The 16,952-nt window shown below is 36.4% G+C and overlaps 1 protein-coding gene across 1 annotated transcript; it reads left to right on the top strand.

Annotated features, from left to right (window-relative positions):
* The first annotated feature begins 8,495 nt into the window (after positions 1–8,495).
* LOC140933164 (neuromedin-K receptor-like) lies at positions 8,496–16,822 on the top strand. Its single transcript, XM_073382679.1, has 3 exons — positions 8,496–8,683; positions 11,169–11,256; positions 14,382–16,822. The coding sequence occupies exon 3, from the start codon at positions 14,383–14,385 to the stop codon at positions 15,538–15,540; it is 1,158 nt and encodes a 385-aa protein (XP_073238780.1). The 5' UTR covers positions 8,496–8,683; positions 11,169–11,256; position 14,382; the 3' UTR covers positions 15,541–16,822.
* The last annotated feature ends 130 nt before the right edge of the window (positions 16,823–16,952 follow it).

The raw sequence follows: 16,952 nt of genomic DNA on the forward strand, positions 1-16,952 counted from the left end.
TTTTCTTGCCTGTCACGGAAGAATCATAAAATTAAACTGACCTTCACGGGCCATTTTGTTAGAGTATCATGTGGAAAGGATAATTTATATTATATTATCTTTATTATTTTTTATTTTTTTCTTTCTTTATTTCTTTAATGAAAATACTAGCATCTGCTCTTGAAGAGGGCACCTTTAAATCGACGAGGACCAATCGACCCAAAGAAATGTTCGTAACAAACCTTTTAGTGAGCTAAACTTAAATTTAAATTTAATTAATGTTCACTACTTCGCGTAGGCTCAAGCCGCTGTAGGAAAAATGCGCGAAGAGGAACAAAGAAAGGTAAGATCCGAAACAGCGGGCAAATCGAGGCAAAATACTGCGTAACATTGAACTTTTCCTGAAGTTTTACTAATTTTGGCAATAGGCGCCTTTTATTGATCTAGCATATGTTTAATTCTAAGATCTAAGTAAGCTTGTGTGTTCAATTGCTGTTGAATTATACAGGTATGAGAGCTATTGCTCATCGTCCTGCGATCCCAAACCCAATAAACATTGGGTAGGATTTTTTTCCCTTTTCAGGAAAACAAAGGAAAACTTACTTGCTACATGGGACCCCACATTTCACGCAAAGTTCTCCACTTTCCCGGCCTGAGTCAATATCTTAATTTTAAGTCAGAAATAAGCTGGTTCTGGGCATCATGTGTTGATTACGAAGAAAAAAAAAGGTGACACACTTATTAGCCATGGAAACGATAGCTTACCGAATAAAGGTTAAAAAGTGATCCTGGCCCTATAAACAAGCCCTAAAGTAAAAAAAACAAAAACATAATGATAAATAAGTGATAATAATAATAATAATAATAATAATAATAATAATGATAATAATAATAATAATAATAATAATAATAATAACAATAATAGTAATAATGATAATAAACGCGATTTAAGTCTATACCCTTCCTCAAGGAAATAATATAATAAAACAAGAGAAATCCGAAAGGGATAATAGTTTTCGATTGATTTTGGTGTTTTTTTGCTTGTATTTAACTTTTTTTCTTTCAACCTCAGTTTGGCTTGTAGCGCCTTAAAGACTTTCAAAGATCGAAAGTCGAGGAGGTACCCGGAACTAGGATTCTTGACAGAGCTTAACCCATACTATCGACATTCTACTTTAATGGGAGACGAGTGACTTTTTAAAGGGCCAAAATTGCGTGATTCGTGGAGGAAATTAACTTGTTATTAATTTAGCAAGGAAGGGCGCTCGACATTGAAGTAAAAAAATAAATTAGCTTCTGTTATTCAATAAACCGTTCATTAAGCCTCGTGAAATTCTATTTTCATGAGCACGCAAACGTCTCACACATAAATATATTAAGTTATACAATTACGAAAAAAAGCAGAAAGTCTTAAAAGGTAACTCTGAAATTTATAGGAGTAATAAGATATTCATTTTTTTCTATTATTTCTCCTTCAATATGTTGGGCTATGATGCGAATTTCATAAAATACTCCTTCATTTGAATTTTAGCTCTGACAAAATTTTCAAAAAAACTTTCCTCGATTTGTGCAATTTATTACAAGACAGCTGTCGTATTCCTGGGGTGTATCTTTTAAAATTTATACATCAATTGCCTGCTGGTGAAGTTAACTTCGACAACGTAAGTGAAAACTAACCTGTTTTAAGTTCTTTTTCTCTGCTTATCTGTATAGTACTTGCCATGTACTGGTTTTAGTCGTATCGTACTCTACCACATTTCTTTCAATTCCTGTTTCTTCGGAAGCTTTGAAAACTCCCATGCTTAAATCTAAATCTTCTTTACGACGCGTCTGTGGTAATAGTATCTCAACTTAACACATTATTCTAAGAAAATGAGGCCATTTTCTTTCGCACGTTAGTCGAATCGGTAACTTTTTGCAAATGAAATTGAACCTGATTATAAAACTGTTGTTTTCTTAAGTCCATAAATTTGGTGAGGCTTGTTTATAATATTTTTCCATACGAATCGAAGAATTAAAATTTTGATTAAATTCATTTCTATATAGCTATATAGCGCTTAAAGCTCTGTCCCTCCGTGCCGTAAATGATATGCATAAATAACGCCGTAAGTAGCTTTAACGTGTTTTAGAATTATAAATCTGGCTTGGTTCCTACGTTGGACCTCACCATTTAATTTAGAAAGACTTCATCGCTTTTTATTCTTTTTTAGTCCCTAAGGCCGATGAAACTCTTGCATGAACCTCACCCTACCCGTGGGCGAACTATTGGGTATTTGCTAATTTTTTGTTTTCTCTTGACTCCAACCCCGGACTGAAGGAAACACCTCTTTAAAATAATAACTACATAATTATATACACGTAGCTAAAATGAATTTTGTAATAATGATGGAATGGTATAGCGAATACAAGTTGTACTTGTTACTTATTCTTTTCCCAAGAGACCCCCTACAAATCTGTTAAAACAAATTGCCAAGAATGATTGCCAGTCTGAAATAATATTCTAAGCGTCTAATTAGACTGTTCCGGGGCTTAATTCTTACGTGCAGTACATATAAATTAATTCATGACATTAGTTTCTCCTAGTCTATTGATTGTTATCATAACTTTATAACCTAAGCAGATTGGCGTCTGTCTTTTTTTGTTTTTACGTCATTTTCTTGTTGTTAATGCTATAAATCTTTTCCCGTTGTCTGCTGCGGAAGGGATTAGTTCCATGCCAACAAATGTAATCTTTTCCTTGGGTAAATTTCTTGTTTATTGCGTTTTTGTCGCCAATATGTCTTATCGTACACGACAAAAAGCCTACTTATTAAATTTCGTTTGTTCTGTTGTACTTTTTTTAACATTTTATCTAAGTTAAAAAAACATATTTTATGTCATTGATTGAACTTTTAAAATTGTATTTTGTCAGTTTCCACTCAAAATCACGAAAAAAATTCCAAAATGAATTACATAATGAAAATTATTTCTGTTGAAAGGATATATCCTGTTACAAGTTTAGATAAGTGAAGAGTTTGTCGCCTCCCTTACTATTACAAAAAAGGAAGACTCAGAAAAGACAACTCATCTTTTGTGCACTTAGGGCATAATTTAATCTCACGACTGAAAAAGCGAATTTATTTACGTCTATTTTCTATATCCTTCAGGCTATAAATTATTCTTTCGTAATATTTACTTTATAAGATGCTATTTGCCTTCACAAATTAAGCAATTACCGATTAAAAATAACGTCAAAAGATAATCCAGCAACTTTGCGTTGAATGCTTTAATTTTATTTAGTTACCTCCTTACTACTAAGCGGCGAGAATTTTTTTTTTTCTCTTTGGTTGCCCCGTACTTAAAATCATCCATCTTAAATCCAGCTCTAAAAGTCCATAACAAATAATAATAGAACTAGTGTAGGTCGCTTTCTAGGCTAACGCTTGTTCAGCCGTGCGGGAACGCTTGGGTATAGGGCCTGGGGAAGCTACTAGCCAGGGTCACGTCGCATACGAAATCTGGTCATTCACGATGACTAACATTATTTTCTATGGTTTTGGAGCAGATGATGGCTTTATAAGCGGTAAATTTAAGACTTAGTTTTGTCTTTTGGCCAACCGTTTTTAATTGCTTATTTCGTGGAGGGGGGAGGAGGACGTATAAGAACCTTCCACGCTCTCTTTCTCTCGCCCTCTCGATACATCGATATAACTATACAGCTACAGCTGTACATAAAAGAAAAAAAAAGGAGAAAGAGTTATCACGACCCCTGCATGAAGCTTCTAGAAGCCATTCAGCACTTATGATTGGGTGCTAACAATTATAATTCTACGTTTTTTTTGTTGTTGCTTTTGTTTTTTGCCGCCACTTATGTAAGGGGATTAGACACAGATAAACTTCCCCTCTTCAATTTCAGCTTACAAAAACTCTTATTGACTTGCCAGACGACGGTCATTTTCCATTGACATTTTTTTGAAATATACACATGTCGAATATCGGCTTCTAGGTGAAGTACCGCGACAACGAAAGTACAGGCCCTCAAAACATTAAATCGCTTGACTGGTCTTGACATAGCTTTTATCTTAGAGGTTCAAATTCTATCCTACTTCTTCATATCTTCGTTTTCTTCTTTCTTCCTCATGTTTCCTCTTTTCCACTGTTTTCTCTGAAACAGTGCAAAACCCCACGCTTATGTAAATCATCTTCTCTAAACATCTGTAAATAAGTGTTTACATGCATTAGTTAAAAAATGTTTTAATATAAACTCTTCCCCGAACTTTTACAAGCTTGTTGAACTGCTTTTGTAAGAGGGCCTCAATGGGGTTAACCAATAGGCGTAAAACGGCCCAAAATTTAGTCGATAGCCGTTAAAATTGAAAAATTTTAACCGTTAGCCATAAATAAGGTAAAAAGAGTCAACCGTAAGAAAATTTTGCTCCTTAGATTTGATAATTTTGAGGAAGGCGCTAAACTCATTTTTGACCGGTTGTGTTTCTTACTTCGCGGCTACTTTAACTCCGATCCGTACGTTCGCGTTTCTGCTAGTATTGCTTTCCCGAAGATTCCTTTAAAATGAACTGTTGTTTACCTTATCAGGAGTCATGAGGAATGATCCTTTTCATGGCTCACAAAAAAATTTTAATTGACTGGCAATAGCTTAGCCTTTTTTTTTTCTATTTTAATCAAAAAGTTCATGTCATTTTAAGAGAATGAGAAAACTCTAATGCGGCAAGGAAGCCGTACTTCTTCTCTTGGCTCCGACACTTGTAAATGTGAGAGTCACAGAAATGTTCGAGTTCTCTATCTGTTTGCTTGTCCTTTTTTAGTTCATGTTGTACAATCTGTTCTTCAGTGGGGTAAAGACCCTAGTTAAAAGGGAAGAGAGTAGCAAATTCAAAGCGACGCGAAGAACGAATCAGTAGCCCCTGAGGAAAAGAAAATCACGCCAAGATGCAGAAGACGGAAAGTAAAGAAATTAATTTTTAACTTTTTTGTTAACCGTAACTGAAAACATAAACCGATAGCCGTAAAAGAGCCCAACTTTCAGCCGATAATCGTGAGAGACCCTCTTGTAAGTGAAATTTGAAACTAATTGTAAAGTTTCCCTTTTTCAAACCTATTATTGGTTTGTTTTCAAAACTTCACTTCCAAAAAATCGTCAGAGGCGTTTTTCCGATTTTATTTGCTGTCTTCATTTAGATTTCTTTTGCACCTAAGTGAAATTTTCTAGGACATACAGCACTTCTACTTTTCGTTGGTAGCTCTCGCGTCCAAGTAAAATTCTTTTTCAAATAACACTGAAATTCTACAGTTCTATTTTTCCAAAAGCTTTGACGCACCTGTTTTTCATGAACATTTTCAATGTTGCAATACATTAAGGTAATCCGGTACAGTTTCTCACAGACTATACCGATATTTTTCAATCTCCACAAGAGTATTTTATGCTCGGCTGATCGCCATAAAGTTTTCACCACTTATTTTGGTATTACCACGATAGCAATAACCAAAAAAAAAGTGGCAATCAGTTATAGTCGAATTTCGCGCGATCTAGATCTTTCTTTGAAAATCCAACAGAAAGAAGACATTTGAACATAACGCTCCCGGACAAACTTCTTGGGCAACCATCATATCTTCATCCCCCCACCCCCAAACTCTGGATATGCAACCGGGCATTGGATAATTTTCTTTCACTCGACTCCACAGCCGTGGAATGACAAACTCCACTAAAAAATACTCCCCCTTTCAACACAATACAAAATATTATCGGTAAAGAAAGGCATTTTGTATTGAAAGAATAAGTAATCCAAGGTGGCCGTTGCCAGGGGCACCCAACGAGAATATAGTTCAAGACCACTTAAACATAGAATTGTTAAACGTATTTTAGTATTTAAACGGTAGATATAGGCATATTTTAATCCGCTAAAAATTTTTCATCTGTTCGGATTTCTTAGCTGAAAGTCTAGTGATCCGAAAATTATAGGGATCAAAACTTAACTTTTCGAAAATTTCAGCCAGAAAAAAGGCTCCCGAAAATTCTAGGCGACCTGTTTGGGGTAAAAATCCGTCAAAAATAGGCAATTATACCATTTTTTAGATGTTCGAAAATACTAGGAGAGGCAGGCAAGCAAGAAATTTTACAACAAATGTTCCGAAAATTCTAGATCTCCAATCGTCTTCCGAACAGATATTTTTCCGAAAATTGTCGTTGGGTGCCCCTGTGTTGCCATATAGTTTACAAGGAGCAAATTTGTGCAACTCCATTTTTTCGTCCACTGAAAGGCAATTTTAAATCTTCACTCAAGCATTGTCAAAAATCCTTTCAAATCTATGGTAATGTAAGAGTCTGTTTCCATGTTATCTTACGTACACCACACATAATTTGAAATCGTTATTTTTTCCTTCTTAGTTTGTTGATTGCAATCAAAACTTCAAAGCGTAGACGCGTGACGTCTGTCGTAGAGCTTGGCGTCTCTTTTTTAGACCAAAACAAATCAAGATAGTCGGAAGAGAATCAAAGCAGATATTTTACGTCTTGCATAATCCATTTATCGGTTACGTGCGAACCAGCAATTTTTTTTATACATTTATTGCGTCTGTTTTTCCTTCTCTTTCGCTAACGTTGTGGTTAAGTAATGTCTGTTCATTTGATTTGCTCAAAAACTGCTCTTTCGTTGCAGGTCGAATTGAGCAATTGGCCATTAAAACTAAGGGATGAAGACAATAATAAAAAAATAATCTGAGGTTGCAGTAAATACCAGTTACTTTGTAACTAAGCTACCGCACGTTTCTTATTGTAAGTGATTTAACTCACTGTTGTGCTTGAATTGCTCTTTTATGAATTCACATACTCTATTGCCCAAATCACCTCAGATTTACTTTTAATTAGCAGGATTTAACAACCACTCGTTTGATTTTAGATTGGAGGCACCTTCATGAAAAGATAAAGTTGTTCACTGCAGTGTCTTGTTGTGATGTTAACTTATTCAATAAAGAAAAAATGATATATGATTTGATGCCTTAAGTGGGTGTACGTGGATTTTGTATGCTCTTTTTAGTGGCATACTACGTACGCCTTTTTGTTAATTGCTGTTATGTCGAAAACAGCACGTAGCACTTAGGGCTTAAAGGGGTACATACAGTCAGAAAGCTTAAATAATCTTCATAAAAGGGCACACTGCAGGCAAGAAAAAAAGAAAGGTAAAAAGATTAAGACAGAGTACTCCAGAAAACGTCGCGAAATAAACCGAAAACAGTGAATTTAATGATTTGTCATTGATGTGTTTATTCTTAAGTTTTTTAAATGTCTTTATTATTATTATTATTATTATTGTTATTATTATTATTGTTGTTGTTGTTGTTATTATTGTTATTATTATTATTGTTATTATTATTATCTTCTTTAACTTAAATTATACCATAATACAGCATAAAAGCTGAGCCCATTCCAAGGGCTTAGGGTGGAATGAGGTAGAAGTCTATTTGATGGATAATGCCTTTCTTAGGATGTGAGATGTTCTAAGCAGTGTGATCCTCTGTAGTTCATGTATTTTGATGTTACCCGGCATTCGTAGTATATATTTCTCCAACCTTCCAACCAAAAATACCCTAAAATATTGTTAAAATATGTTGACATCCGAGAGCAAAATATATAATTGCTTTTAGGTTTGGGTAGCTTTAGTCAGATAGGATTTTGACACGACTTTAAAGCAGCACTATAACCTGAATCTCAGGCAAACGTAGGTCACGGAAGCCTTTTTGACTTTGTGTCCACTTAAATTCGTAACGACAAAAGCATATGCGCAAAACTGAATTAAATGTAAAGTATCATTTAATTTGTAATGGCATCGGCTGGAAACACAAAAGAAAGAAATGTCACGCGTGAAATATTAAAAGTAATATTACTAATACAGTCGAAAAAAAATAAATTTAACTATTATTAAATTCAATGCGGCATCGAAGACGAATTCAAACCTGCTTTCAGACGGTTTGCGGACGGACACAAATTACTTGATGAATGCTATAAAGAAGCATGTGAAAAATTGAACACCTCCGCTCACACCCTTTTGGCTTTTTGCACTAATTAAAATGTTTAGTGCAACTTCAAGCTGCATCCTGTTGCGAAATCAAATTATCTTTTTGTTCCTCGTTTTGAGACCGTCATTTGTTTTATACAATCAAGTTGTTCGTGTATTCGGTTTATTAACAGAACTCGAAGTTTTGGCTGGTCAAAATGACTTTATCAAGACATACATTTACGTTAATACTTGTATTACACCTTATCTACCGTTTTGATCAGTACCGTAAATAAGAAAAACAGAAACATTTTAACAAGGAAGTTTTTCATATTTGCATGATTCAGATCTCCAAAGCGATTTGCCTCTTTGTAGTAAAAATGTTTGTCTAAAAGGATCATTTTGTGTTTCATTCTAGTTAGTGTTTTCCCACATTGATTACTTCCATGTGATTGACAGTGGTGCCAATTTAATATCCGAAAATCCAAAACCACTATATATGTCGTCATTTAACGGACAGCGATTAATTACTGCAACTCCAACAAAAGGCACGGGTTGACGACTCACTGCCACAAAGTGAATTCTATATTCGGCGGATGATCTGCTGATACTGATCGCCAATTGAGCAAACCTCGAAGAAAGATGACAAAAGTGGCCGCCTAGTTCTTTGTTTTCTGATACATGTTGATTTAGTTTTCCTCCCTTCCGACTTGGTAAGAAGGTTTTTTCTCTTTCCGTTTCTTTTAATTCTAGTTTTTTCCCAGAGAGTTTGTAACGTCTCTGAATTTTTCTTGCTTTTACATCTATTATTGAAGCGGTAGTTACGAGTATATTCTTAAACCTCGCTATACTACTCAATTTATATATTTTTGTATCCACAATAACCGCGACCAACTGACCTTTGAATGTCAAGATAACAGCGGGAGGCGATGATTCTTAGTCGATTTTCTCGAATTGAAACGAACTTTAATCAGCTTTAACCATTTTTTATTATGCAAAAGAAGACAATCTTTTTCACCTATTAATCAATACTGTCGCCTGAAGAAAAATGTCAGAAATGTAAGGGCACATTGGCTATCCATCGTACAACTTTGTTTTCTCTGCCAGATGCTAAAATGCATAGCCTTGTCCTTGTACCAATATAGTTTAGAACGCACTGAAATATACATCAATGTTTACTCCGCACTCCATTTTGGCCGTTTCAATTAATTAAGGAAGAAGAGCTGTTATTGAAACAAATCGATTGTGCTGACCAGAATGAGCAGCTGAATAATTTAAAATTTAATTTGTCCATAAAAATTAAATATAAAAAACATATCAACTCCAGTGTATTAAATCTGCATAAATATATAGGAATACTTGAATTGACCGAATTTGGCTTAAACTATACCATAATTTGAAATTATGTTCTAAAAATATTTTTTGTTGTTCCATGCAGTGCGACCTCAGAGAAATGACTTTCAGCTGGATTTTAAAGTTGTCGCATTCTCAGTCTCCGACGTCTTGTTCGATTCAAAAACACGACGTAGGAGCAAAAAAAGGAAAAAAAAGGTTTTCCTGTTCAACGTACAAAATCTGTGATGCACGACTTTTCGTGTAGTGCTGTTTATTTTGTGTCGTTTTTTTTTTTAATTTAATATTTAGTCATCAGTTGATGGATGCGATTGTTTTATTTCACTGAACTACATAAAAATAATAATTGTTTAATGTCATTGAAACTAAACTCGTGCAATTCAGTAGGCTACAAACATGGCGCAGCGGCAAAGACGGATCTTTATTTTATTTTATTTTATTTTATTATTTTGCAACACAAACCAAACGTAGAAAGTATTTTCTCTTTAGGCGGCTTCAGTAACAGATTACTATTCGATCCACTATTATAAGATCAGAAGATGTCAACCTAACACTAATGGTGGCAATAGTAACATCATAGTGCGTTCAAAGTTAATTGACACATTTATATCCACTGTGGTTCACAACAGCCACCTTAAGGTTATTGCTAAATATTTGCAAGGGAAATCAAGAGAGAATACCTCATTCTCTCTTGGTGGAATATGTTATATTACGCCATTATAGGAAGAAGAATACATGTACGTCAAAAAACCAATCGAGTTATCTTTCTTTCGCCATCATGGATTCTCTCTTGTTGTTATACATATTTTTTAAATTTATTTTGTTAATTTGCGTTTGTTAAAGTTGTTGCTTTGTTTTCGTGTAAGAAAACAGCCGACATTTCGCGACGCCACCACTGGTTTCCCAGCCAAATGACGTCGGAGAAACGAGCGCAGGAATTCCATACTGATGACGCGTCACCGCCCAGATCTGGGTAGTGCTTCTGATTGGTCGGGCCGCGTGGGAAATTTGATTCAACCAATCAGAAGAAATCAAGGAGTCCTTCCTGGCTTTTTGGTATCTTAGTTGAGCCCTCGACATTGAAAAAGCAGCTGCTCTTGCAAATTGATTGGCGCCAAAAAAGGGGGCACCTTTTAGTTTAATTTATTTCTTTGATACATTCTGCATATATTACATTCCTCATAATTATGTCATTCCGCAAGCCATGCCACATGCCATTCCGCAAACTCATTCCTCCTTTTACCTTCAACGGGGGAAACCAGTGGTAGCGTCGTCAAATGTCGGCTGTTTTCTCAGGCAAGCTCTCTTTTTGTTTTGTTTTTGTTTTTTATTTTGTTTTTCTAATAAAACGGGCAATCGAATACCTCAAGAGTGATCATGAGTGGAAGTCAACCATTTCACCACATGTGAGATCATCCAGATTCCAGAATCTGGAAAAATTTTTCCTTATGGAATCCGGATTCCTGGGCTTCGAAATCTGGAGTTCAGCTCAATGAATCAGGAATATCGCTAACGATTGGTATCCGGAATTCAAGTTCCACTGACAAGGAATCCGGCCCCTGGAATCCAAAATTCAAGACTGTCCTGGATTTATTGGTATAAGGCGAAAAATCGTTTTAAAAATACAGTGGCGGATACAAGGGAGGGGCCCGGGGGGCCCGCTCCCCCATTTACTTTTAGACCAAAGTGAGGCTCCAAAGGCCAAAATAATTTTTTTTGAGACCGGGCTCCCACCTTATCTCAGGGTCTCGATAACCGCTCTCCTGCCCCCCCTCCCCCCCTTCCCCTTATCCGAAGGTCTGGATCCACCACTGAAATATAACCATTTATCACTTTATATTTCAGGTACCATAGCATTTTCAATCAAGACAGCTCAAGCCAAGACCTAACCACCATTCAGACACTTACGTGATCAGAACAAGCGCCTTCTATAGTGAGTTTTGAATATACCATTTTCTTTTGCTTTGTTTTAGAATTTTCTGATTACTCGTGCACAGGATATTGAATACACAACAAGAGAGGATAAAGGGGACAGAAAAGGCATCCCCCATACACACCCTATTCCACTGGCAATTCGTCTCGAGTTATTCAGTTAGAATCGGGATAAAGTAACCTCGCGCGATGCGTGGATGCTTCGTGGAGGTTTTGCATGACTAAACGCCATGCACAACATGTCGGGCGAAAGGCAATGAAAGCGTAAAGAGATCGAGAGCATTTCTGAATATTGAAGCGAAATGAGTCGGCGCTCACCTGGGAAAAGGGAATCGCTCTACTCCTTGACAACCCGTGAAATCATTTTAACTCGAAGTTATGGTAACCTCAGTGTTTTAATAAAAAGAGAAATTTCGCCGGTCTATTGAAACCGGTCGTTTGTGCAATAAAGCAAGTAGCAAGTAATACTCATGTACTATAATTAGTTTAACAAATTATAATTTTATTGTAGTTTTTCTAAGTTGTGAAGCGCTGTTGATCAGTGAATGTAAATAGCGCTCTAAAAGTTATTAAATTATTATTATTATTATTATAGGACACCAAGTGTTATTTGTGTTGAATAATAAAAGAAGACTAATAAAAGAATAAATATCAAACCAGAAATTGCTCTCTTCAAACTTTAAATTATAAATGATCCTGAGAGAATATTCACTGTGTTAAGGATTTCCCTGCTGTACTGTTAGCTCTATACATGAGAGGAAGGGCGATTCTTTTTTAATTTCCGTTCCGCTGACACAGCTTTAGCAGAAATCTCTCTTTAGTCGTTTTCGTCGACAAAACGAATAGCAATACTGCTCTCGGCGTCTTCCGCCATTTTTTTCTGCCTCAATTCGTGAAGGACGCGTGGCTCTGAGCGTGGGTCATCCACGCGGAACACATTTGCGCTATGTGATTGGCTGTTGTCTAATCCCCCTTGGGATCTGTGGTCTTAAAAATAACTCGAGACGAATTACCTATGGAATAGGGTGTGTATGGAGGATGCCTTCTCTGTCCCCTTTATCCTCTCTTGATACACAATCATTACACGATGTTGGAGATGCTCAGAATCAGTGACGTAATTCAACATAGTGGTCATTTTACTGAAAATTCATGGTGTTGAAAACTACTTACTCAAAAAGGCAGTTGGTTTAGATTGGCAAAACAACTTTGCACGTGATATCACGCTTTTTTGTACATTTCTTTGCCGTCACTGCACGACTACGACGTGAAAATGCCTAATTTCACGTTTTGTGCAGAACGTGAACACAAGACAACTACTTTGTTTTTCTTTTCCTTAACTCCGTTACAGTCCTTTAGAATTCACCTCCAGAAAAATTGCCAACATTTGACGAATTGAACGAGATAGAATAAGGGCCATTAAGTTTGAAGCAGCCCTATATCACCTTTTAACGTCGCCGTCGTTGTTGCTTAATTAACAATTAATGAATGAGGCTGAGTATCTTATGGAGAATTATGGAGCTCGAGGAGGGTGTTAGAGGCGGATAACACCCTCCGAGATCTCCATAATTCTTTATATGATACGAAAGCCGAATTCAATAATTGTATTATTATTCATTCAAAATAATTCGTAGTTTAAAAACATGGCTAAAACATGCTTACCTCCATCGATCCATCGATGTTAAGTTCATTTTCCATAGTACACGTTTAGGGTTATTCAGCTCAGCAAATATTCTCCAAATAGCGGATGTCGCCCTTCAAGTTGTCTTCTTGATGTTCTTGCCATGTTTTTAGCTATTATTTCGCCTAGTTCTTACTCTTGAAATGAGTGAAATGTCCGCTGTTTTTGTTTTCACAACCAAAACATCTCAACCTCGTCCCCAGGTCTTCTCGGTTTACGGTACATTAACCTGCAAGCTGCACTTTTGACGTCATCGGTTCATCAAACGCAAAATCTTCCAAATTTGGTCATCAGTAACCGGTTATGGTCAATTATGCGTGTGCTTTAGCCAATTAGAATGAGGGAAATATTTTTATCTAACAGGGCTGTCGAGGGATTGGATATGGTACACAAACGTTTTATGATCAATAACGGAATACGATAACTATTTCTTGCATGCATGTAGTCAGTCTGCAGACTTTACTACGTTTCTTTCAGTTGTCGATACTTCGATTAAGGGACATGTTTGGGAATTTGACAATTTTGGCAATAGGCCTTTTGCATTGGTTGATCACGAGATCAACTTTCTGTAAACACAACAAAAGTTCGCTTTTAAAAACCTTTGTTAGCAGGAACTGAAAGAGCATATTAAAATTAGGTAACCTGTACATTTTCAGCCGTATATTTCAAAAGTAGTGATTGCAACGGCCGCCGAAAACTAGGAGGATTCGTGTAGGAAAAACAACCATTTCTTGTTAACCTGCAGTCAAGCTTAACTGGTTTTCCAAACAGACCCTTGTAAATTTGGAAATCTTCAAACTGTCATAAGTATTTCCTTAAGCATTATGGGGCTCAAATCTCTTTTTTATTTATAACAGGCAATTTGAGCCCTTAGATGAGTAAGGGAAAGATTAAACGACAGTTGAATTTACAAGGATTTGTACATAATACCACTCAAGCGTGACTGGCAGGATTTGTTTTTCTCAGACATATCCTTCCAATTTTCGGCGGCTTTTGCAGTCGCTCCTTTTGAGATATACGGCTGAAAATTTACAGGGCCTAGTTGTTTAAAGCTGGGTTAGTGCGAGATTTGAATTCAGATTTGAAAGCTTAAAAAGCAGTTCAGTCTTAATTCTTTTGGTCTACAAGTTAATGATTGGAAGCTCTAAAAATATCGGAGAAATTATCTCAGAAAATGCTTTTGAACACAAAAAAAAAGAAACCCGGGTTAAATTTAACTCCGGGTTAAGCGCTAATCGGCCTTCGAACAACCGGGCCCAGATTACTAAATTTTAACATGCTCTTTCAGTTCCTGCTAACAAAATTTTCCAAAAGCGAACTGTTTTCACGTTTACAGAAAGTAGATCAAGTGACTATAAATAAACTATTGCAAAGGGCCTATTGTTTTTGTTTTATTCATTTACCTATTTTTGGTCTACCAATGACTTTATTATTGCTCTTTTTCGTAGAATGAATTCCAGCAATCAAACAACAACACCTATAAATGTCGCGACATTGGCCCCTTCGCACTCAATGGGAACCAAATTTGGATTCACCCTCGCGTACGCAACGATCTTTTTGATCGCGCTCTTCGGCAATTCTATTGGGCTGTATGTGGTGAGCGCAAAAGCACCTTCGAAACGAATTACTTATCTGCTGATCAAGAACTTGGCAGTTGCTGACCTAATTCTAACCCTGACAGTGATGCCAAACGCTGTTTGGATCATGTATTTCGATCATAACCGCTGGTTCGGTGGAACAATGGGAACTATCACGTGTAAAATTGTATTCTATGCCATCACTGTTTCTATCGCTGCTTCCGTGATAACATTGACTATTATCTCCATCGATCGCTTCTTTGCTATCTTTTTCCCTCTAAAGCTAACTTTGTTCCACAAACATAAAACCATCACAATGGTTATATGGTTCGTCTCATTACTCACTGCTACGCCATACTTATTGTTGTTCAAAGTTAAGAAGCGTGGAGACTATTATCTTTGCTTCCCCGAATGGCCATGGTCTGAGGATCTCAAGGAAACATATCTCGTCATGAGAGCTTTTCACATTTTTGCCTTTATTGCCTTTTATGCACTTCCACTGTTAATAACAGCTGTAGTCAACTGCCTCATTGCACGTAGAGTCTGGTTTCACAAGTATCCAGGCAATGCCACCAGTTTCAACAAAACCTTGACGGGAGCAGCGAGGCGAAAAGTCGTCAGAATGTTAACTATCATCGTTGCCGGTTTCGCCCTATGCTGGCTACCTACCTACCTAAATCACTACTTCTTGTATTTTCAACCAGCTGTTTGGAATAAGACTCACATCGCGATCTGGAATTTCAATTTTTGGCTGGCGCAAGCAAACAGTGCGATAAATCCTCTCTTTTACATCGCTTTAAACAGAAGCTTTCGCAACGCATTTCTGGATACTACGGCTGGGCTATTCGCATGTCCTATTCGTGTTGCAAATCATTGCATGGCCTGGTTTGCAGAGGAATCATCAGCATCGTACCTTTCCCAAGAAACGGAGCATGTTGCACGACACAGACAGTGGAATGGCTTCCGCTCTTCAGGTAGTAGGTCAGTTGGTCGAAACGGCACTGGAAGAACCCATGAAACCAAGCTGTAATCCTTTAGGGCAATAATAACTATAATCTCCGTCTAGGTTATATCTTAGTTTTAGATACCTTGAAGTCAGAAATACAATATCGTGAGCATATTGGACTCTTTAGAAATTTTAATCACAAGGATGATTGCAGGCTGAATTGGACGACACGAAGACCTGTTACCAATTAATCATAGCCAATGTATTTTTCTACAACACCTTTTTGTGGATGAATTGTTAATACCAAATATCCCGAATTAGGAAAATATCACTGGCAGAGAGTGTGATGTTACAATTCGTCCATTTTGGAAAATCCCAGTTTGGTAGAGTAAGTGGTTGTTGCTATGGTCACTGTGATAAAAATTCTGTGATTGGTGGATTTAGCTGAGTGCACTTGATATGACTGGCTGGTGTAACTGTTCAATCACAGGTGTCCGATTACAACCATACGCAATAATTAATGAAAAATAAAGCAGTAAATGCGTCAATCATATTTCAGGAAATGCAGTGGTTATGATTAGTGCGTTTTTAATGGTCTGTTTGAGCAAAAATGGCTAGTTCTTCGTTTACTGCCTTGTCAAAACATCGCAATGTTATCCAAAGGTAATTGCTTTATAACGGTGAAATTCAATCATCTCAGCTAGTTGAAGAGTCAGGGTGAATGTCTTCACTTTGCAGAGGTCACCACTCAGTAAAGATCAAAAGGACAGTAAATATGTGAAACAATTTCTGAAAATTTTATTGGCGACCACTTTACAGAATTCTTCATAACTTTAAGACTTTACCAGGTACCGAAAAAAGCAATCGAGCCAATGAACTTAAACCAGTTTGTAGGAAAAATATTTATATTATCATAGAGCCTTTTTGCCCAATATGTACGTCATAAGTATACGATGCACTCTTAGCAAATATTCTGGTTCAGAAAATAAACGCTTCAAAGTAAACGAAAAATTCATAAAACTGATATTCTATCTTTAAAGATTAAACTTATCACCACCTAATGTTGCAAAAGTTTCCCAAAACTTCCATGAGACAGAAATATCAAAAGAAAATCTTCCCTTGGGAATATATAAGGTTGCCATACAACAAGAATGTAAAAAGTAAGGTTTTAAGTTAACAGTTATGCTTTGCAAAATTTCCTATATCAAGAGAACATGTCCTGAACGAGTTATTGCCTAAACATTGCTAAACGTTATTTGTGGCATTAGTGTATCAATGTTATTAATTGAAACTGCTTTAATTGGTGCTAATTAAAAAAGAAAAGTAGAAATTAAATAGACGGCCAAAATTAAAATGTTGAGTTGAATTTGTTGTTTTGTAGTTATGCTCATTTCTCTCTTACTTCTCTGAATTTTATTACCAGCGGATTACTTTTATTTTAGCTGATTCCTGAACATTCTTACTTACTTACACAAACTGTAATGCAATATCACGGT

This window comes from Porites lutea, chromosome 4, assembly GCF_958299795.1.
Source record: "Porites lutea chromosome 4, jaPorLute2.1, whole genome shotgun sequence".
Taxonomy (NCBI): Eukaryota; Metazoa; Cnidaria; class Anthozoa; order Scleractinia; family Poritidae; genus Porites; species Porites lutea.

Bases quoted from the DNA above. Each gene is read 5' to 3' on its own strand.
- LOC140933164 (XM_073382679.1), top strand. From the start codon at position 14,383: ATGAATTCCAGCAATCAAACAACAACACCTATAAATGTCGCGACATTG.